This window comes from Megalobrama amblycephala, linkage group LG6, assembly GCF_018812025.1.
Source record: "Megalobrama amblycephala isolate DHTTF-2021 linkage group LG6, ASM1881202v1, whole genome shotgun sequence".
In the NCBI taxonomy this organism is placed as follows: Eukaryota; Metazoa; Chordata; class Actinopteri; order Cypriniformes; family Xenocyprididae; genus Megalobrama; species Megalobrama amblycephala.
The window spans coordinates 10,464,682-10,489,181 of NC_063049.1; the positions used below are offsets into that span (position 1 = coordinate 10,464,682).

A 24,500-nucleotide genomic window follows, 5' to 3' on the forward strand; every position below is an offset into this window, starting at 1 on the left:
TATGACATTTGTGATTTTCAAAAACATACACAGAGCAATTTGTTGATCATAACTGATCATGACCAGAAAAAAAATGCTATAGAAATTCCCATGACATTTTAAAATTTTTAAACCATTTCCAGGTTTTCCATGACTGTGGGAACCCTAACTCTGCCAGATGCAAAATGAGAGACTGTAATGATAAATAAGGCATTTCCCAATCTACAGTGAGGAGGCGGTGCTGTTTAACTCTAACATGTTGCAGGCGTAGAGGAGCCTACAGGAGGATGTGATATTCATGATGGATGATTCCCTCAGCAGAGGTTTCAGACACACTCAGGGATATTATTCATATTAATCATACACAAGAGCCTTGAACAGCAACACATATGACAAGTTTTACAATACAGGAAATCGCCCACATAAAGGAAAAGCTAAACAGAATGGATGCATTCAACCACACCACACCGCAAAGACATACAGATATTCCTTACAGAAATAAACACGGCCTACATGCCACTTCAAGAGTTCATTTTTTTCTTTACATTTATTTCAAACATATAGCCTAGTCTACATGAGTTGTTTGGCTCTCTTAAAGGGTTAACACATTTACAAAGCACAGTAGTGAATGTGATGTTGCCATGCCTGTAGTTTCCATAGTAACAATATCTGAGGTTAATCTGTTCACGTAATGAATTAAAAAATACACTTCAGATTGCTATTGTCAGGATTGTGCTTTGTGTTTGTTTCTGTCCTTGTGACCTAATTTTCAACTCTATGTCTTTCTCATTCAGTTCACCTGTTCTTAATTAATTAGCTCATTAGTTCCCTCATTTGTTCTGGTATATATACTCCCTGTTTGGTTCAGTTCTTTGTGTGCTCTTGTCATTGTTCTCCTTTGTCGTGTGCTCATGTATACAGCCACAGTGTGATAGCTATGAGACCACTGCACGAAAACAAGAAGAAAGAAACTGAAACAAGAAAAAAAAAAAAAAAAAAACTTTTTTATGGGAGTTATGGAAGGCACTTCTGGTTTGGGGAACTTAGACTCAATCATAAGGTTGTGATACAAAAAAATCTTTAGTTCAGTTTGACTGAATAAGCTGTCAATTTTCCTTCATGTTTTATTTTCAGACATCAGAAGAATAACCATGTGACATGATATGACAAGAATATCTATGGCAAGAGCTCTTTTCAGTTGCTGAATTCTTTTCCTCCAGATTATTTTCTTTTTTCCCTTGTATTCCGCTCTACCAGTATGAAAAAAGACATTCTGTGCATTTGTGATCTGCTCTCCTGATTTACTTTACAATATATCCCATGAATAATTTACTGGAATGCAGAATCTCTCGTTTTTCTCCCCAAATCCTCACATCTCTTTCTAGGTTTGTTTTCACACAGATGTTTTAAAATGTAATTGTCTCTCCTTTTCACATCTAATCCCTATTAGCATCGTTTACTGGAATATTTCCAAAGCAGGTAAATACAATATTTATTGTGTCAAAATAACAGAAATCACTTTGAAATATTATCACTCTGTTCTTTCACCATGTTCTGTTTGTCACATGTCCTCCTTTGTTTAGTTTTCCCGCCTTTAGTTTGTTGTCATGGTTTCTGATTTGATTAGTGTCCTTGTTTCAGGTGTGTCTTGTTTATTATCTCATTAGTTCTTGTATAAGTATTCCTTGGTTTTGTTCACTCTTTGTCCTGTTACTGTTGTTTTTGGATGTGTTACCTGCCTTCTGATTTATTATTAAACCTTTGAGTTATTTTGGAAACCTTCTTCTACTGCCTTCTTCCTCCTGTGGTCACATACCGTGATAGCTAAAGTTAATGAAATTTTTTTGATTAAGGCAATGTTACAAAATATAGTAAAATATTACTTTAGTGATATTTAACCCATCCGTAACAAGCTTTTGGGGTTATTCATGGTCTGTTGTAGTAATTTGTTAAGGCTTTTACACTTTTAATTTTCATTTTAATGTTCGATGGTTGAAGGGTGAGTAGAATAATGCAACTTCGTTGTACCCAGTTTTTGTTTTAAGTGTATTATTCAAGCAGTCTCTCTCTTGAAACCAACACGGAAGTTACTTAAACTTCAATTCATCGGCTGACCGCTAGAGACAGGCTCCAAAAGGGAGTCAATCCTATACACCCCTAATGTTAAAATGCCCAACTTTACAGCAGAAAAAAAAAAAAAAAAACATGTTTACAGCCTGGTACAAAAAGTGTTTTTTATGTGGCGTCCATGACGGCTGAAGACTCTGACGATGCACCCATGAAGGCTGGAGACTCTGGCGTAGCGTTCGTGGTGGCTGGAGACTCTGTTGTGGCATCCGTGAAGGCTGGAGGTTCTGGTGTGGCGGCCATGATGGCTGGAGGCTCAGGTATAGCGGCCATGGCCATCGGAGCTTGAAGTGTGGTGCCTCCCCCAAAAAATGTTTAGGGGAAGTGTCCTCCTCAACTTCCCCAACAGTGAAGGAGGACCCAGTCAGCTGAAGGGCGTAGTCTAGGAACTCGCTCAGTGATCCTTGAGGACCATCACGGATAAGCATTGACTGTAGAGGGTTGTTAAGTCCATAGCAAAAGAAGTCAATGAGAGCATAGTCTGGGAGGTCAGTGAAATTAGCAATATCTATAAAGTCCTGGATGTGGTCCTCGCGAACGAGTTCCTTGACGAAGACTGACAAGCCGTACTGCTGGATCCATTGTTGGCTAGGTCTTCTGTAACAAACTGCTCCAAGACATGAATGGTTAAGGATCCAAATGCAGTGTTTTAATGGGTAAATCCAAGATCATAATCCAGAAGCTGAATGAAATCATGGCTGATAGTCCAGGCAGTGGGTTATGGGAAACTGAGTCTGTGATTGTGAGGCAGTAGTCCTAGGTGGAAATCATCTAAGATAGATAGATAGCTCCTAGGCGTGGTTTCAGCAACCAGGCACCTCAGCTCCACTCACGTCCCGCCTCTTTGCCCATTTTCAGTTATCCAGGAGTGAAGCGCTGCCAAGATGGCGATGGCTGGCTCCGCACACTTTGGGCTTCAAAAATGCTCTCCAAAAACCTACAGGTGACGTGACGGACACTACATCCATATTTTATACAGTCTATGGTATTATCCCATTCATAGATCGAGCCTTTCACTGATTGTTTACAGTTTAACATAAGTCACTCCCTTAATTTACGCATGGGGCATAGGAAAAATGTGGATAGGGCTATTGGCATTACAATTTCAAATTATAAGCACATTAAATTTAAAAAACAAGTTATTTCTTTATTATTTATCTTGTAAAGAAAGTCATTTACTTATTTATTTAATATTTATACATTGCAGAGGAGCAAACAATTTTAAGTTTTCCAGATGGAAATACACACATGAAATAGATATGTGTGGTATCAAGCTATATTATACAACTGTTGAAGTATGAGTGAGTGTTTAAACTGTAGAATTGAGGCTACATTCACTTAATTCTTAAGTATGTGTGTGTGTGTGTGTGCGTGTGTGTGTGTGTGTGTGTGTGTGTGCGCGTGTGTGCGTGCATGCATGTGTGTTTCAGACTGAAATGAAGTGTTTCTGGAGTGCTGCTAAACTTGAGCTCATTCAAGGGCTTGTGTAGTGACCTCTGGATGCAGGAGCCTCTTTCAGTAGGACGGTCCAGAAACTCTCCAGGCCAGCGTGAAACATTGTAAAACTTTGGCCAGCAGGAGAACCTCCTTATGCCAAGAACTGCTGATGTTAGTCTGAGCTCACATAATGTAGCTCTTTTCAGCCTCAGCACACACACACACACACACACACGTTTGGATTGTGGGGACATTCTGTAGGTGTAATGGTTTTCATACTGTACAAAACATATTTTCTATCACCCTACAGTACCCCTATACCTAAACCTACCCATCACAGAAAACTGTGCACATTTTTACTTACTCAAAAAAAAAAAAAAAAAAAAAAAAATCATTCTGTTTGATTTATAAGCCTTTTGAAAAATGGGGACATGGGGTAATGTCCTCATAAGTCACCCTCTCCTTGTAATACCTATGTCATAGCCATGTCATTATACAAATTTGTGTCCTGATATGCCACAAAGACACGCGCACACACACACACACACAACACACACACACACACAGAAGTGAAATGGAATGTGCTGTGTATAAACACTACTGTAACACATTTAACCAAACAAAAAATCCACACAGTTAACAGATTAAAGAGCAATTCTGAGTCTTACATATGTATCACTACATAACTACAGCTATTTGATTAATTATATGATAATAACACATTATTGAAAATGCATAATTATTAATTATATATAACTACCAAATACTCTTTATATATTTCAAGATACATGCTACTCCATTTGAAATAATCACAAATGAGATCTCCTAAAGAGGCCATATTTGTCACAATTATGTTCTTTTAGTTTCATTTTCATGAACTTTTACTTTGTTTTCTTCTGTTACCCGTTTCCTGTTTCCTTTGTTCAAGTTTCCGCCACTCATCAGTTTTCATGAACACTCATTAATCATCACAGCTGTTGGTCATTATGTTCATCACCATTGTGTATTTGAGTTCCTCACTTCCTCTCCCTCATGATCCGGTACTGGTTGTGCATGTCACACTGTTTCGTGTTGTTTGCTCGTTCTATGGATTACCTGCATTTGAGTTATTTAATAAACCTTGTTTTATTTGATCCTTTTGACACTTCTTCGTCTTTGGACTAAATGTGACCACTACAAAGTCTTGATTTAGTTTTTGCCATCTACTAGAATAGATTTTCGTGCTTGAATGTTAAAAAAAACGTATTATTTTTCACATAATTATCATTGTTGCAGCATCTTCCCAGTCTGTCAGTAACACTCTGTGTAGTTCCTGTGTCTATCTCCTTCCGAAGCTCTGACTGGTCAGCTGGACCAGTGTGTTGTGATTGGTAAAGTGCTTTGATTGTGTTTGGGACATGTCACGCCCCTTACGATAACTGCTAGATTCAACACACTCAGTACAGAGATCGTATATTATAGGGAGATGAGAGGGATGAGATCTCTTACCATTGGAGAAAGCGTAACGGCTAACTTAATCACGTGCAGCACCTCTCAGCCTATCGTGTAATGGCCTCTGGTCTCCTTCCCTGCGTACCGCCACAGCCAGGGCATTAGTGTTACGCTTTTTTGGCTAAAGGTTGCAGGCTTGCCTTTCAGTGGCTTTGCTCTATACTAACACACCTCAACCACCCCACCCCTTTTTTTTGCGTATGCTTGGGTAGGAATTATTTAAATGAGAAATATTGTGACGTTTTTGACTCAAGACCAAGACATGCTTACGGTTACTGATATAGAGACTTTTAACTGTATAATAGTGACTTTGTGCTTTGTAACTGCAGACCGTTTTCATGCTCAAACAGCAATATTACATGCTAAATAAAAAAACTAATTTTTGGTATTTTTTTATTTCTCCTCAGGAATTTGAGGAGAAACATCTGAGACAAAGTCGATACTTAAATGAGAACTCAATTAAATCTATGACGAAACTATGAAAGTGCAAGCATAAGAAATATTTCTTGAACACCAAATCAGCGTATTACAATGCTGATTAGAATTTCTGCTATCAATTAACACTTTTATTCAGTAAGGATGCATTAAATCAAAGTTAACAGTAAAGATGTTATATATATATATATATATATATATATATATATATATATATATATATATATATATATATATATATATATATATTTATATTTATCATGGACAGCAGCATGACATTGATAATAAAAATAAATGTTTCTTCAGCTCCAAATTAGTATATTAGAATGATTTCTGAAGGACTGCTGAAGAACGCTTTGCCATCACAGGAAAAATTGCATTTTAAAATATAATGAAATAGAAAATGTTTCACAATATTACTGTTTTTAATGTACTTTTTATGGAATAACAGTAAATGTAGCCTTGGTAAGCATAAGATACTTCTTAAAAATATAAAAATATTAACAAAACTCATTTCATAAATATTGAAAACTTACATTAAGCATGTAGTTTTTAATCTTGAAATAAATGTGTGTTTTACAAGATCTTAGTCTCCATAGAGAGAGAGAGAGAGAGATCAGGACATCAGAGGCAATCGTGAGAAAACCACATTCCTACAATCCCCATACATCAACAAAACTATAGCTCATGGTAGAGCTCCATGAGACAAGCACAGCACCAAACAGCCCCAGAAAGATGGATGGTGCCACTTAACCCTCCAACATATTTACTCTCTCTGTCCTTCTCGAACGCAGGGTGCATGAGGTGATGGATGTAGCGTGATGTCACATTACTGCATAATAAATCACTAATAATCACTGCTATTGACTGCTGCAGCAATGAGCCTAAAACATGTAATGAGTTACGTAATGGCAAAAGCATTTAACTTTTCACACAAGTGTCTGACTGGCAGCTGAGAGGTAAACAGCATGTTCTTCTAGCACATCTGGCACTGCTCAGCAAAACCTCCCAGCATTCCTCTGCAATTCACCTGGTATGTGTGTGAGTGAGCAGTCTTACCTCTTTAGTGTGCGTGTGGAAGGAGACGGACATGTCCAGCAGTAGTTTTCTTTGCTCCACTCTCCTAACAAAGTCCTGGATCCTGACCTCCAGGTGTCGCGCTGCCTTATAGATCTCCTCGGGGTCACACTCCCCCGTCTGGGCCAACTGCTCAGCTGCTTCCAGGAGTTTATCTGCATTAGTGTAAGTGTTCTGATCCGGGAGAGAGAAAACATGGTAAAACATGGTAAAGCATGGTAAAGCAGTCAATGAGTGTTCATTTAATTTAAAATGAAATTTGATATCCAGATATTGAGAAAATATTAGTTCTGTCATGACAACTCTCGGGAGATTGGCATGGTAATGGAGACTGGCATGTTTATGGATATGGCGATGTTAATGTACGTATTTGGTGTGTGAGCATGTAAGACATGCTGCTGCACATTAACACCGTAGCAGATCTATACAGGTGGAGCTGGGGAAGGTGGAGGGTTTCTGAAAGCGCGCTGCACACTACTTCCAGCAACCCACCGGTATTTGTTTGAATGTTGAGTCGCAGTTCATTTGCTGCTGATGCAACAACAACCAATCAGCTGCTATGTTGATAAAAACATGATCGCTACCAGATGACTTAGACCTATCAGCCTGCGCCATCTAGAGTTTCATGTCACATTTATTTATGTAGCAGTGTACATTGTTTCAAAGCAGCTTCACTTTAATAAACAATCAAATAACTGTGTTATGGTTGTAAAATTCACCAATTCAATTTCAGCTGTAAAGTCGCTATACAGAAGACAATAGTGTTGTTTTTCTGCTCAAGTCAGTTCAATGATTCAATTTTGTTCTGTAACAGTGTAAATGTTGCAAAGTTAGTGTCATCATCCAAGGGTGAGTTTCCCGAAAGCATTGTTAGCCAATTATGGTCGCAAGTTCCGTCGTTATCAGCGTAGTTCAACGAAACTGTGTTTCCCGAAACCATAGCATCGCAAAGTTGTGTGCTTGGAACAAGCTCTTGTTAGAAGCATAGTTTGCATGACATGTGGATTTAATAAATCCTTATCTTGAGCAAGATAGGCAAGCTGACATTCAGTGCAATCTATATAGTTTATTTCAAATATATACAATGTGTAGCAAGTTGGCTTTTTTTTTCATTTGCCATGAGATTTACTTGGGAAGCATGAGAGCGTGAGACAGAGCATGAAAGCGCGAGTCTCACCACAAATACGTGAGATTTGGAAACCCTGACCGTGATGGTGTTTTGTATTTGTGTATATGACTCTGTACACCTTCTATATATTAGTATTTCCCTCAGCTTGTGGAAAGTGATGAACTTTGTTTCATCATGTAGGTTTCCCTTTACCAACTGTGTTGTTATGGAGATTATCAGTATATCAGGCCTTGCTAATTTAGCAGAAAATGATTGTTTGTAAATTACAGGGTCCCACTTTATATTAAGTGGCCTTAACTACTATGTACTTACATCAAAAAAAAATAAGTACAATGTACTTATTGGGTTCATATTGAATTGCCACTTTTGCTGCTATTGAGGTGGGATACGGGTAAGTTTAGGGAAAGCTTTGGTGGTATGGGTAGGTTTAAGGGTAGGGGTAAGGTGTAAGGGATGTGTCAACAGTTTAATTATACATGTAATTACAGAAATTAATTACATATGTAATTACATGCAGGTGTTTTAAAAATATAAGTACAATGTAAAAACATGTATGTACACAATAAGTGCATTGTATCAAATGATTCATTTAAATGTAAGTACATAGTATAGGCCACTTAATATAAAGTGGGACCAATTACAGTTTTAAACTGTAAAATGCTGTTTTGTAAATATGTTTACATGTTTATTGTATTTTTACAGAATTATTCTGGCAATCACAGCTGCCCGTTTTTTTTTTTTTTTTCCTTACTGGATTTATAGAGGATTTATACCAGGCATGTGCCCGAAGCCAAATACCTTATTAGGAAAGGAACGTATAATAGCTTAAAAATGAATAACAAATTCTATACAGAGTGATAGGACAAATATTTGGACACTTCTCGTGTTTGCTGGATAACAGGTGAGCCAGGGGACAGCACAATATTATAGCTACATAAACCTCAAAAATTGCTATGCAATAATGAGTGTGAATGAGTGTAAGCTTTATGAATGAAATAAGCACAGCCACATTGCCATCTCTGTGTATCTCTCTTAAATAAGAGACTGACAGATTTTTTGTTCAGATTTACATTTTGCATGCATAGTAAAAGTTTTTTCAGCAATTTTTAATCACTGATTTTTTTTTTTTTTTTTTTTTTTAACTTCCATGTTCTCTAATCTGCTTATTGGAGGTTTTGGATGATTGTCCTGACATAACTCACAAAACTAAGATTTTTCTCTTTTAATTAGAAGACAGTTGAAGAAAAATTCTAATTCTAATAATAAAAAAATTAATTAATACAACCAAAGACTATAGAATAACACAAGACGTGTCACTCTTATTGTTTTGAATGGGAGAAAGTGTAACGCGCAATATGGCGGAATAAGTCCCGCCTTCTAAATAAGAGCCAATCGCCGACTGGTAAAGTCATCGCGTCACTTCAGTGGCCGTTAGAATCACCGGTTTCTATAGAAACAGTCAGACGCGCGCCTCCGAAGAGACACGCATTTAGGTCTGCGCATGCGAATTAGCTTGATCCAGCCTGAAAAATAGTTTTTTTTGTCATGATTCGAGCGTTTAGAAACCAGTTGTTGTTAGATTTCATTGGTGATTTCAAATATGAAATTTAATCGTAAGGTTGGCGAACAGTTTTGGAGAATTTGATGTTTCCCCATTCAAAGACATTGCATGATGCCCAGGATGCCCGAGAGGCATTTCAAAGATGGCAGCCGAGTGAAATGACTTGTCTTAAAGGGACTTTGATACAACTTCTCATGCAATTTTATGAACTTCCGGCCAAAGCCCCAACCACGGTTTTATTTGAATACAGATACAAATAATTTTGAGATTGTAACAGATACAGCTAGAGATATTGGCTCCGTTGCACACACCTAATTCATACACATATGTTCTGTTTAAAGCCTTCAGGGATAAAAAATAAGGAAATTAGACAATATCCCAATAGAAATGCCAGACCACACAGCATAGGCTACCTCAACTAAATGAACAAAAGGATTAATTACTCTTATGGTGATAAAAACATTTTCCTCACATGTAAAATTGAACGCCCATCTTTAGAATGAATGCAGCCGGTTATCCCAACCTGGCACACATCACATCACCACATTACACTCAGCATGAACCCCATCAGAAGCAGCAGTTATCACGGATTATCACCTTGTGGCCCTAACATAGCCAAAAACAGAGGAATAGTGGCCCACTGGCTGCTGAGACAGGAGCATTTTCACCCCAGTCAACACTGTTCCTCACAGTCAGACATAAGGTAAGATGCCTTAATGAGAGGTCGGCTAATTAACATGAGATAATTATATGTGTATTCACCTGCTGTGACTGAAGAACAAGAACACTTTTACAGCTCCAGAGGGCTTCAATCCTTCATTAAACACACAGTTAAGACATTACATTTCTTATGAGAGATTTAATCTGTTTTATCAGGAAATATTAGCTGAGCCCTGCTGATACAAAAGTTCAGAGGCATTTTCTCTGTTCTTCATACTTCACACTTGTGTTTGTTTTAAAATGAAACATGCCATCTACCCTGACTAAGGATATTTCTCTGTATCACTGTGGAATTGCAGCCATGTTTGCAGTCACACATCAGACGTGAACTCAATCTGATTTTGTCGTTATTGAATATAGAAGATCGTGACATCAGTGACCAAAGATCTGAGACAGGAAACTGCCAACAGCATCAATGGTGACAGCGAACACCAAACACACAGCAGTCAAGCTACAGACCCATAAATCACATTATGTAAATTATATGAGAGTAACAATGAGCTATAAAATATCTTTTTAATCAATAAGCTGCTCAGCCATTTGTCTTAATCTATGGGACATTATTAATAAACATACCAGGGCCCATTTTCTTATCACTATAGGAGTTCCTATATAAGAGCTCTTCAGAAAATCAGAAGCCGAGAAAATGTATAGTGACAGTAATTTATTCATTTGTTACCTTTAATATGAAATATGAGCCTCAGCCGCATCCATTGAAAACAAACAAACAACAGCTCCTGTATGGTTGTCATGATACTGCTTGACAAAACAACATCCCTCAGGACTTCTAGTTAAAAACTGTGCATAGTTGGTAAAATGTGGATGGATTCTCATATGTTTACTGTAAATTTCCGTAGAGAGGAGTAATATTTATTCAATTTTTACCCAAAATGTGAAGATGTGAGCACTATGGAGCATTAAAAACTCTCATGTAATATCTGTTTCATTCATACCGGAAGCCAGAGAAGCACCCTCGTGCAAAAAGTCCACAAATGTGAGACTCAGAAAATCATAAAATTTATGAAATTCCATGAAATCCCTTATATGGATAAAGGCATCCCGAATCCAAAGACTGCTTTTAAAAATGAAGATCAATGGAATGTTTTTTTGTTGTTGTTGTTGTTTGTTTTTTTGTTTATTTAAGAAGGGTCAAAGAACATGAAGTGAGAAATTTGATTAAAGAAATTAGGGATTAAAACTTTGTGAATAGACAGTCGTCAGTAATTATAATAAAGACAAAACAATAATAATTAGAGCTATATCCCAACCGGAGGGATGTGAATGTGCGCAAGAGAGACAACATCTATGGGCCAGTATGCACCACAAAACAACAGAAACAACAGACTGAATGAATGTTTAGAAGATGTGCATAAACATCAGTTGGCATTTTAGAATTTCCTCTAAATAAAATCACAGACATGGTGTTAAAACAAAACAAAACAAAACAAAACAAAACAAAACAAAACAAAACAAAACAAAACAAAACAAAACAAAACAAAACAAAACAAAACAAAACAAAACAAAACAAAACAAAACAAAACAAAACAAAACAAAACCCTCAGAGTTTTAGAGTTATTGTCACGATCATCGCCTGCTCCTGTCAGTTCCCGGACTACACTTCCCACAATCCTCCCTGTCTGTCACATGTTCACGTCACACCAATCACCTGTTGCCACATCCACCCTAGCACACCACACTAATCACCACACCCAGCTGCAGCTCATAACCAGGACTATAAAGGACTGTCACACACACCACTTCACCGCGAAGTCTTGATCTTGCCCCGGCTGTCACTACTGAGCGTTATTACCCTGTTGGATTACCTGTTACTGTCTTTGTTTGCCTAACGTTTCCTGACCCTTTGCTGCCTGCCCATCGACCCTGCGCCTGCTCTCTGGACTGTGAACCTTGCTTGTTGCCCTTACTCTGCCTGTCTCTGACCACGTTTCTGCCTGTTCTACATTGCTGTGTTTGCTGATTCTGACCCCTGCCTGTACGACGACGAGTACTTTTAATAAAGCTTGCAAAATGGATCCCATGTCGAGTATTGAATCACAACAGAAGACTTCGCCAACACAACGATCCAGCAGCTTTCCTGGTGAACCCTGGTCTGGTAGGAACATTGCACTATTATTATTAGGGCTCAAGCAGGGCTCACGGTCGCTGGAGAATTACATTGAGGAGTACTTGGACATTGCATATTGTTCAGACCTGCCGGACTGTGTGCTCATAGACCTTTTCTGTGAAGGTGTTAATCAGCCCCTTAAGTCACAGTTGATTTGTGAGGGACCCCGTTCTTCACTTAGTCATTTTCTGGAGTATGCATTATTGACTGTGGGCTCTCCATTTACTGTGGGTGTCGCGGAAAAATGTGACGCCTCGCTTAATCATGTAATGGCCGCCGCACCAAAGGACACTCACAAAATGGCGGCCACCATCACAACAACGCCAAATCAAAACAGAGTTGATCTTCATGAGCCAAGTCAAGTCTCCGCTGATCGCCCAGAGCAACGTCACGTCTCCGCTGATCGCCCAGAGCAACGTCACGTCTCCGCTGATCGCCCAGAGCAACGTCACGTCTCCGCTGATCGCCCAGAGCAACGTCACGTCTCCGCTGATCGCCCAGAGCAACGCCAAGTCTCCGCTGATCGTCCAGAGCAACGTCACGTCTCTGGATCAGTCAGAGAACGGCAAGGATTACGTTCCAGTGTGATTGACCCACCGCTGATTTCAGCACGAACGGCTGGCATTCCCAGGCATCAACCGGCCGCTTCGCACTCAAGCTCGGTGGCCGCTTCGCTCTCAAGCCCACCGGCCACTACGCTCTCAAGCCCGGTGGCCGCTTCGCACTCAAGCCCGGTGGCCGCTTCGCACTCAAGCCCGGTGGCCGCTTCGCACTCAAGCCCGGTGGCCGCTTCGCACTCAAGCCAGCCGGTCGCTTCGCACTCAAGCCAGCCGGTCGCTTCGCACTCAAGCCAGCCGGTCGCTTCGCACTCAAGCCAGCCGGTCGCTTCGCACTCAAGCCAGCCGGCCGCTGCGCACTCAAGCCAGCCGGCCGCTTCGCACTCAAGCCAGCCGGCCGCTTCGCACTCAAGCCAGCCGGCCGCTTCGCACTCAAGCCAGCCGGCCGCTTCGCACTCAAGCCAGCCGGCCGCTTCGCACTCAAGCCAGCCGGCCGCTTCGCACTCAAGCCAGCCGGCCGCTTCGCACGCAAGCTCGCCGGTTGCAACGCTCTCAAGCTCGCCAGTTGCAACGCACTCAAGCGCCCTGGACGCGATTCACAAGATGGCTGCTTTGCCAGTGCCCACGGGCAAGATGGCCGCCCCCTCGGTGCATAAGGATGTAGGGGGTGTTCCAGTCATTGAGTCCGCTCCAGAACCCGCTCCAACCGGAGAACCCTCGCCTCACCCTCGGAGGAGGAGGAGGAGGAGGAAGAAGGCTTTCTCCATTCTTCAAGGCGCAGAAGTCTTTCAAGAGCCTGCTGTGGGTCCGGAGACCACTCCAGAGGTTTCTCCTGCGCCACCTAAGCGACTTGCTTTGCCTGCGCCGCCCAGGCTTCTTGCCCTGCCGGCGCCACCTGAGCTCCTTGCCCTGCCGGCGCCACCTGAGCTCCTTGCCCTACCAGCACCACCCAAGCGCCTTGCTCTGCCAGCGCCTCCCAAGCGCCTTGTTCTGCCAGCGCCGCCCAGGCGCCTTGCTCTGTTGGCGCCAGCCGAGCTTCTGACCCATGAACCCGTCCTGGCTCCCGTTGAATTCCCCAAGAACTTTTTGGGGGGGGGGCAGTATACCTGAGGGTGGGGAGCTTGTGGGTGGGGACCATGCCCAGCCACCTTTGGACTGCACTTTATTATGGTCATCTATGGTACCTGACCTGCCGTGGCCGCCCGAGCCACCTGACCTGCCGTGGTTGCCTGAACCACCCGACCTGCCATGGCTCTCCAGGCCACCTGACCTGTCGTGGCCGCCCGAGCCACCTGACCGGCCGTGGCTGCCCTGGCCGCCTGACCTGCCGTGGCCGCCCGAGCCACCTGACCTGCCGTGGCCGCCCGAGCCACCTGACCTGCCGTGGCCGCCCGAGCCACCTGACCTGCCGTGGCCACCCGAGCCACCTGACCCACCGTGGCTGCCTGAGTCCCTGGGGCTGCATTGGAGATCCCGTCTCCGTCTGCCGTTAGATCTCCAATGCACCCACCCCCCTCCCTAGCTGTTCCTTTTACGGCGCGAGGACGCGCCTTCCGGGAGGGGGGCGTTATGTCACGATCATCGCCTGCTCCTGTCAGTTCCCGGACTACACTTCCCACAATCCTCCCTGTCTGTCACATGTTCACGTCACACCAATCACCTGTTGCCACATCCACCCTAGCACACCACACTAATCACCACACCCAGCTGCAGCTCATAACCAGGACTATAAAGGACTGTCACACACACCACTTCACCGCGAAGTCTTGATCTTGCCCCGGCTGTCACTACTGAGCGTTATTACCCTGTTGGATTACCTGTTACTGTCTTTGTTTGCCTAACGTTTCCTGACCCTTTGCTGCCTGCCCATCGACCCTGCGCCTGCTCTCTGGACTGTGAACCTTGCTTGTTGCCCTTACTCTGCCTGTCTCTGACCACGTTTCTGCCTGTTCTACATTGCTGTGTTTGCTGATTCTGACCCCTGCCTGTACGACGACGAGTACTTTTAATAAAGCTTGCAAAATGGATCCCATGTCGAGTATTGAATCACAACAGTTATCCGCTTCAGATTTGAAATAGAGCATGGTCATGCCTGTGGCTTTAGCAACAAGGCCAATTACATTTTTTTTATTTCATTAAGATATTTCATATTAATACATTTCTAATACCTTCAAAATATATTTAAGCCCTTTATAACTTGTTCTTTATGACAGTGGTTATTTCTGACTTGATGACAACAAACATATCACCTCTAGGCACTAAAACAAGACATGACTGTCTGGGGTACCATTTAGTTGCTGGCTTTCTGACTGGATTTCTTCTTAATAAAATGATGCACGCAAGAAGATTGTGATCCAAACTGTCTGTGTGCCGATTTGCAGTGAAAAAGAATAAAGAAGAATATAAAGGAGAAAAAGTTTTTTTGCCGAAGCCATGCTTGCTGATGTTATATTGCAGGTCTATGACTCCTCCCTCTGAACCTTTCCTTGTCCTGTATCTTGCTCTCTTATTGGCTGTAGGTCGTCGCCGGTATAATTTCCAGTCAAAACAAATTTCACACTGCATGACACTCTGAGTTGCAGACAGGTCCAGATATTATTCACAATATTTCTGTTTTTATTCTATATTTTTGATCAAATAAATGCAGCTTAACAGACTTCTTTAAAAAACATTGAAAAAAAAAAATATTTTAATTATTCCAATTTTTCCAAATTATTCCAAACTTTTTAATGATTGTGTACTCCAAATCTAACAAATACTTAGATTCATATAGATACTAATGAAAATGTTCACATGTACTTTGAGATTATAATCTTAGCTATTCTTTGCATATTTTTGGTTAACATGACTGCACATCCTGCAATATCAGTATTATCATCTTTCTGTGACTTCTTTGATTAGATAAGTTTATTGATGAAGTTAATCTTTGTTTTTCCTGTTGTTTTATTTCCTTTTCTTTCTGTAAATTCAGTAATCCATAAACTAGTCTAACGTTATTACAGTAGAACGCATGAGAACTAGCTGACTGTTTTTACCACACTGAGTGATATATTGCTGCTTTAAAGTTCATTAGGGATTTGTTTGGGGTTAAAAATCCATCATATATGCCGCATTCCTGATTTGATCGTGCACTCATGTACATACATAAGACAAATAGTCTCCATTAGAATGTGGCCTGAAAGTGTCTAGAGGTGTTTGTGTCTCATTTCTTCATCTTCTTGGATATCATATGTCTGATAAGCAGATGTCAGGATAACAAAAGCTGCATATGTCTCACTGGTTACCAATAATGGCTGAGCCAAAACAAATCCCTTACGCTTATTTAGACGGAGTCAGATCGTCTCGGGCCCTTCTCATGACACTGAGACTCACGATCTGTCATCCGGACTATTATGGATTATTCATCTCAGGGGATTTATGTGGATGAGAGAGGCATGGCTTAGTGTACGGTGATCTTTATCTCATCTGTGTGCTGTCAGATTACTGCGCAATGTATTTAACATCACTTTGTTTAACAAATATCAGTTTGGCAAGACTTGATCCTATTTAAGTTGACAAAAACTGTGAATTTAATTCAAATTTGTCTAGCTTGTACATGACAGCATTCAATAGCTAGATTTGAACATTTTGTGAGGAAAATGTTAATGGCACTTACCCCTTCAATACTCATTGTCATGCTGCTGAGGTGTTGTGAGTGATTGCTAGGGCTTTGCTAGGTTGTTTTGAAAGGGTTTATTACTGGCTCAAAAAAAAAAAAAAAGGTAACACTTTAGTTTAGGATCCAATTCTCACTATTAACTAGGTGCTTATTAGCATGCATATTACTAGGATATTGGCTGTTTATTATTACTTATGAAGCACATATTAATGCCTTATTCTACATTACTTTTGTGTTACTTTTTCTCACCTGGGCTGGGCTTGCTTGTTTGTTTTATAAGAACAAAAAAACAAAAGCTCTGTTTTTGGCAAATGTGAAGGCCCTTTTCACAACAAAAGTGAAATGACGCAGAAGAAGAAAGTTCAACACTCTTACTTCAGCAATAAAACATTAAATTAAACACAAATGTGATGTTCATCTAAAGTCATTACGGTTGAATTGGATCATAAAAGGTCAGCAGTAAAGACATTGAGATTAATTACATAAAGTACATTTGTGTTATTTAATATACAGTGGGTGCGGAAAGTATTCAGACCCCCTTAAATTTTTCACTCTTTGTTAAATTGCAGCCATTTGCTAAAATCATTTAAGTTCATTTTTTTCCCCTCATTAATATACACACAGCACCCCAAATTGACAGAAAAGCACAGAATTGTTGACATTTTTGCAGATTTATTAAAAAAGAAAAACTGAAATATCACATGATCCTAAGTATTCAGACCCTTTGCTGTGACACTCATATATTTAACTCAGGTGCTGTCCATTTCTTCTGATCATCCTTGAGATGGTTCTACACCTTCATTTGAGTCCAGCTGTGTTTGATTATACTGATTGGACTTGATTAGAAAAGCCGCACACCTGTCTATATAAGACCTTACAGCTCACAGTGCATGTCAGAGCAAATGAGAATCATGAGGTCAAAGGAACTGCCTGAAGAGCTCAGAGACAGAATTGTGGCAAGGCACAGATCTGGCCAAGGTTACAAAAAAAATTCTGCTGCACTTAAGGTTCCTAAGGGCACAGTGACCTCCATAATCCTTAAATGGAAGACTTTTGGGACGACCAGAACCCTTCCTAGAGCTGGCCGTCTGGCCAAACTGAGCTATCGGGGGAGAAGAGCCTTGGTGAGAGAGGTAAAGAAGAACCCAAAGATCACTGTGGCTGAGCTCCAGAGATGCAGTCGGGAGATGGAAGAAAGTCGATAAAGTCAGACCATCACTGCAGCCCTCCACCATTTGGGGCTTTATGGCAGAGTGGCCCAACGGAAGCCTCTCCTCAGTGCAAGACACATGAAAGCCCGCATGGAGTTTGCCAAGATTGTGAGAAATAAGATTCTCTGGTCTGATGAGACCAAGACAGAACTTTTTGGCCTTAATTTTAAGCGATATGTGTGGAGAAAACCAGGCACTGCTCATCACCTGTCCAATACAGTCCCAACAGTGAAGCATGGTGGTGGCAGCATCATACTGTGGGGGTGTTTTTCAGCTGCAGGGACAGGACGACTGGTTGCAATCGAGGGAAAGATGAATGCGGCCAAGTACAGGGATATCCTGGACGAAAACCTTCTCCAGAGTGCTCAGGACCTCAGACTGGGCCGAAGGTTTACCTTCCAACAAGACAATGACCCTAAGCACACAGCTAAAATAACAGATCGTGAGTGACTTCACAACAACTCCGTGACTGTTCTTGAATGGCCCAGCCAGAGCCCTGACTTAAACCCAATTGAGCATCTCTGGAGAGACCTAAAAATGGCTGTCCACCAACGTTTACCATCCAACCTGACAGAACTGGAGAGGATCTGCAAGGAGGAATGGCAGAGGATCCCCAAATCCAGGTGTGAAAAACTTGTTGCATCTTTCCCAAAAAGACTAATGGCTGTATTAGATCAAAAGGGTGCTTCTACTAAATACTGAGCAAAGGGTCTGAATACTTAGGACCATGTGATATTTCAGTTTTTCTTTTTTAATAAATCTGCAAAAATGTCAACAATTCTGTGTTTTTCTGTCAATATGGGGTGCTGTGTGTACATTAATGAGGGAAAAAAAAATGAACTTAAATGATTTTAGCAAATGGCTGCAATATAACAAAGAGTGAAACATTTAAGGGGGTCTGAATACTTTCCGTACCCACTGTATTTAATTACTGCAGGTTTGCATAACATACTGAGTTTGCATTTCACTGTTTTTATTTATTTTGTCCAAGGTAAATGAATAAATGCATGCTCACATTTAGTATAGAGCTACAATACCCATCATGTTTGCACACAATGCCTCTGCACTTATTCTTGATTTCTCTAAACATGGCGACAGGAGAGCTGTCAGCCAATATATGTGAAAACAAAGTAACTTTATCTAACTTATTTGAAAAAAGTTACTCAGATATTTTGTTGTAAATTTAAAAGTAATGAGTTACGTCACTTAAAAAAAAAAAAGTAATCTGATGATGTAACTCATGTTACTTGTAATGCATTACCCCCAACACTTATTATCACAGCTAAAACAGTTGTGCTGCTTAATATATTTGTAGAAACCATTATTTATATATTTGTAAAAAACATTTTTTTTTTTTCAGGATTCTTTGATGAATAGACAGTTCAAAAGAACATCTTTTATTTAAAACAGACAACTTTTGTAACATTATAAAATGTTTAACCTTTGATCAATTTAATGCATACTTGCTGAATAAAAGTATTAATTTCTTGAAAAAACTTACTGACCCCAAACTTTTGAACAGTAGTGTACAGTACTGTACATCCCACTTTATGTCAGAGCTCATAAGTTTGTTGTGAAAGGATAAAATCAATGTCACCCCTGTAGAATATAAATGAGATTTTGACTTTGGGAACCCGAATGTTGCACAACAAAGATTCCTACAAAGGTTGTCCAATCATAACATAAGTTATTTACATTCAGATTTTAAAAGTCGTAATGTTACAGCAGCAAAAAAAAAAAACAAAAAAAAACAGAATTTTTAATTTTTTGGGTCAGCGAGAGGTGTAAAACAGTCATGAAAAACTGAATTATGGCTGTTTTTAGTGCTACACAGCTTGACTAATATTATAAGTGGACTAAAAATATACAAACAAATGCTCCTAATATATTGTACCTGCATTCCATTATATTGCAGTAATAGCCATCAATAAGAAGAATATCAACATATACAGTAATAGTGGTTAAGTCTTTTCTTTTTTCAAAAACACAAAATAAGCAAGGCACATCCAATGTGTCAGTTTTCCAATAAAATCAGCATTCAATGATGTTTACTTGCCTTTTTTTCTTGTGTGCAAAGTAGAAACAACAACTAACTAACTAACTAACTAACTAACTAACTAACTAACCCTAACCCTAACTAACCCTAACAACACAAATCTACTGTGAATTTTCACACTTCTACCCTCATTTCTTAAACCTCAAGTTGCTACTTATGAGTACTTAAGATGAATTACAACACTGAGGCATTTGGTAATTGCTTTATAGTCAAAGCATACAATATCTGAACTCATTGCCCATTCACTAAAGGAAACCATCTGTGAAGCTCATTTGATGGAGCTGCAGTGGGCTGAAAACATTTCCATTAGCCCGGAAGCTTTTGTGTTTGCTGCGCTGCCACCACTGCATATGTTGACATCTTTATTACATCATTTGATAAAATGTCTCTAAAGGGTCGGACACCAAAAAAATCTTCCTGTAATTACCCAGAGGATTGCCTCCTTGTGGCTAGTGGGGTTTGTTTGAGATTTGTGCAGTATGGGAAATGCTTCTGATAGAAATGTTTTTATTTGTATGGCAAGACGTCGCTGCAGATGTGTGCTTGCGGGACACACAAGACTCAGTCCTACATGTTTCAGCATCTGAGTCTAATTGTATTGTTAGACTGTGACAAAACTAGGCACACAATGATAAGCGATAAATCACATTTCTTCCATGTTAATCTGAGTTTTGTTCTAACAAGCCATGACTGCCAACAGCGCTCAGCATAAAAACATTGTGACATTCGATTTTTAGTCTCAGGCTCATACAAAATGTGAAGAGCTATCTGAAATTGCAGCTTCTGTGAGTTTTATATTATCAGGCCACATGGAAACAAAGTCATGTTAGTACAATGAGTATGAACTTGTCACTCAATTATCCAAGTTCATGACTCTGAATCTTAGAAAGAGGTTTTTGTTTGAGATAATTAACCTTATAAAGCCTACTTATAAAGCAAATTTCTAAGGCCTCTAAACTATCAACATAATCAAAACTTTGCTGAAAAACCTGTTGTACACAATCTACCACAGCCTTTCTTTCATCTGAATGATAGTTTACACTATTTAGTATAAACTAAATAAACTAAACTAGTTTATAGGTTTTAGTATAATTGTAAAAACGCCCACCTTCAGGTCATGGTTCACATGTATTTTTGAAATCTTTACGGATTTTTATAAAGTAAACATGCCTTCTGAGCTTTCTGGCCTCCGATGGACTGCAACACAATTACCACTATCAAGGCCCAGAAAGGTAGTAAAGACATCGTTAAAATAGTCCTTGTGACTACAGTGGTTCAATGAGAATACTTTTTTCCGACGCTGTTGACATAGTAAGCACAGTGCAGCGCTTCCCGGTTCTATGTCAGAATGGCAACTCATTATCGTCCGGCTCCGGTGTCAGCATCACACGCATGCATCGTGCTGCTCACGTGAACAGCGTCGGCCAATACTGAGCCGGCGTTCTGACATAGAACCCAGAAGCACTGCACTGTGTTTGCTACATGATTAGTGTAGGAAACTGACATGGAAGAGAAGAAATTGTTGAATAAAGTCATTATTTTTGTTTGTTTTTTGCACACAAAAAGTATTCTCGTCATTTCATAACATTAAGATTGAACCACTGTAGTCACAAGGACTATTTTAACAATGTGATTACTACCTTTCTGTGCCTTGAATGAGGTAACTGTGTTGCAGTCTATCGGTGGCCAGAAGGCTCACGGATTTAATTACAAATATCTTAATTTGTGTTCCGAAGATGAACGGAGGTCTAATGGGTTTGGAACAACATGAGGGTGAGTACTTAATGACAGAATTTTCATTTTTGGGTGAACTAACCTTTTAATGAGTAAGGTAACAATTGATTGATTGATTGATTGGTTGATTGGTTGGTTGGTTGGTTGGTTGATTGATTGATTGATTGATTGATTGATTGGTTGGTTGGTTGGTCGGTTGATTGATTGATTGATTGATTGATTGATTGATTCATTGATTCATTCATTCATTCATTCATTCACAAAGCAAGTGTTGTATTTATGAATGGGTCATTGAATCAGTGACTCTCCCAATTAGTTCAAAGCTGCAGATTAATTCACTAACGAAACACTGCCGTGTGTTGCTTGGAGATGCACAAAAGTTCTGCTGTGGCTTTTGTTGGAACTATTTTTCCAAAATAGTTCCTTGTGTGTGGGACTAATTTCTTACGCATTAGCGTAAATGTAAATGAAACCCCTTTTATTAACATGTTTATTGGATGTGCTAATAGTGAAACAACGGGCAAATGTAAGCACACCCGAGGTTTGGGTGTGCATTATTTTCTAATAATTCAAGGGTCTGGAGTCAATTATTCCACTTATACTACGGTTTCCAACTGCACAGATGTTGTATTTCGTTATTTTTGTCCTTACCTCTTGTGTGTGGGACTAATTTCTTACGCATTAGCGTCTCTACTAATAGTGAAACTGTAAGTTTATCTACCTCAAGAACTCATTATTACCTCAGTGGTGAGAAATGTCATTTAGCTTTTAAGTTGCTAAACTATTTGACTGATTAATTTGTCAGAGCAGCACGGACAACAGGTTTCTGTGCGAGTGTGTGTCCATACTGTATGTGCGTTTATCCTATTGTTTACTATATTTTTTATCTTGGTCAGTTTTATTGTGGGTTTTTCTTTTGCTGTTGTAGGCTCTAAGGACCTTTTGAAATAACTGAAATCATTTGGCAAAGTGATATGGAACTGCAATGCAGTCAATACCTGCCTGGAGCTACTTTAGCTATGCGTTTTCCAGAAAATAACTGCACACCTTAGATTGCTTGTCAACCAATCAGATTGGAGCATTCAACAGCCCCGTAGTATAAGACCTGATAATGTACACATTGAGTGTGTTTACATGCATGTTAACGCATAAATGCATTAACCTTAAGCATTAGGGAGGAGGAAATATATAGCATACTCAGACTCTTTCTTGACCCACACATATAACAAATGAAATTCTCTGAGTCAGATATGCAAATTATTATGCGTTGACATCACTACCAGGAAACATTCTGATTTATTAATAAAGTCATGTAAAAGCAGTTCACTTGCATTGTCAGCTTGGTTTGCATGTAAACCCGGACAACAGATTATTTCAATAAGCTGATTTTTGTGAGTTATCAGCGTATTAGTGTACATGTAAATATGTTCACTGTTTGAGAAACCTTTTAATTGGCTGTTTTTGGATGGATGAAGTGAAGTGAATGATTCAATCTGAAAATAAGTGGTTTAAATAAGACTGATGTGGATTAGTCTGATTGGCTGTGGATGACTGCTTTGACTATATCTGTTTTGGATGCATCTGATTGGAATTTGCAGCTGTCGTCTCACCTGTGCCACCTCCTCAAAGTCATCATGGCGTTTCTGGAGGGCTCTGGCTCTGTGCAGGGATTTGCCCACACCTGTGTGTTTACTGAGGAAAGCCTCTCCGTGATTCTCTATCCAGTCAATCACCTGCAACACACAAATAAACACAATCCATTCAGTGCAGGGACAAAACATGACAATACAGAGCTGAAAAACAGTCTATCAAGTGAGCTTCTGTTTTCACAAGTCCATTCAATTGATGTGACATAAGAGAGCCAGTTATCTAGGAAAACACACACACACATCCACATGCACACATAGGCTAATACTCAGTGCCTGCTCGCATTCTCTCATTGGCATATGAAGGGAGAGTGATCAATCAGCATCGGTTTTCTGTCCAACAGTGATTCAATGACTCTTTTTCATCATCCCTAGGGACACAGTGTTGCAAATAACATTCCTCCAGTGACATCTTCAGGTTAGAATGATAGAAATGTGACTTAGGCAACAATCAAACACTAGAAATCCAGCAATGCTGACAATCTAAAACTAAACTGAGATAATGTTGAAAATATATAAACATGCAGAACAAACTCCCATGTGTTTCCATGTGCATGTATTTGGCATATGTTTAGATATACAGAACAACAACAAAACGTTCAGAGGTTTCTATTTAGACTTAATCGAGTTGTCAGATTCGATTCATTTATGTGTCAACTCTGTCTTCTATATTTCTTTCAAAATGCCGTAGAAAAAAATATAGGGAAAAAAAATAATTAAATAAAAATGAGTGGGCAGGTCACATAACATCATGTTTCCACTGTCCCTTCATGAAAAACATATTCAAAATAACATTTGGTAACATTTTACAATATGGTCCCATTAGTTAACATTATTTAATGAATAATGGAAATAACATTATCTAACAATGAGCAATACATTTGTATTTATTAAAGGCACAATATGTAATTTTCACCACTAGAGGTCACTTATTCAAAACAAAGGCGTAGCTTGATGACACCGTGAATGAGCGTGGAATCATGGGAGTTGTCGTCTTAACCTCCACAGCTGATGGAAAGAAATCCAACGGTCTTGGGTAGAAATCATGTTCATGGATGAACAAATGTATTAGTAACGTTAAGGTGGTATGAAGCAGGACTGTTTGAGAGACGTGGGTCTGGAAAATTGTCCCTAAAGTGTATTTGAGTAAAATGTCAACAAGTCTGGTTTGTGCAATAGTGTTGTCACGATACCAAAATTTTGACTTCGATACGATATCTAACTTAAATATCACGATACCGATACTTAAACGATACTACGGCAAAAACCTAAAACAGCAGGAAAAGTAAATAAATAACATATGACAGAACTTCTTTCTTCACCAGTGTGCAGGCTGATAATTCTGAATTTGAGCTGCACTGCTGTGAAGTTGTTAGAGTTAATATATTTTTTAAAGTTTATTTTTTTCCATGCTCAATAAAATTATTTGCTGTTATGCTTTTTATATATATATATATATGTAGGTGTTTTTGACAGTAAGATTATTGTAAAAAATTAGATTACTGTAAATACTTAATAGCAATGTAATTAAAGCACAAATTGGTTTAAAATAACTAC

At 39.7% G+C, this 24,500-nt stretch overlaps 1 protein-coding gene across 6 annotated transcripts in view; it reads right to left on the reverse strand.

The window, feature by feature from the left end:
• The window catches only part of kalrna (kalirin RhoGEF kinase a), a 320,600-nt gene that overhangs the window by 123,950 nt on the left and 172,150 nt on the right, over positions 1–24,500 (reverse strand). For all 6 annotated transcript variants that reach the window (XM_048192910.1, XM_048192911.1, XM_048192909.1 and 3 more), the window contains 2 exons: positions 22,908–23,030; positions 6,529–6,720 (listed from right to left, as the gene is read on the reverse strand). In XM_048192910.1, coding sequence (XP_048048867.1) covers positions 6,529–6,720; positions 22,908–23,030 — 315 coding nt within the window. The remainder of the gene's footprint in view (positions 1–6,528; positions 6,721–22,907; positions 23,031–24,500) is intronic.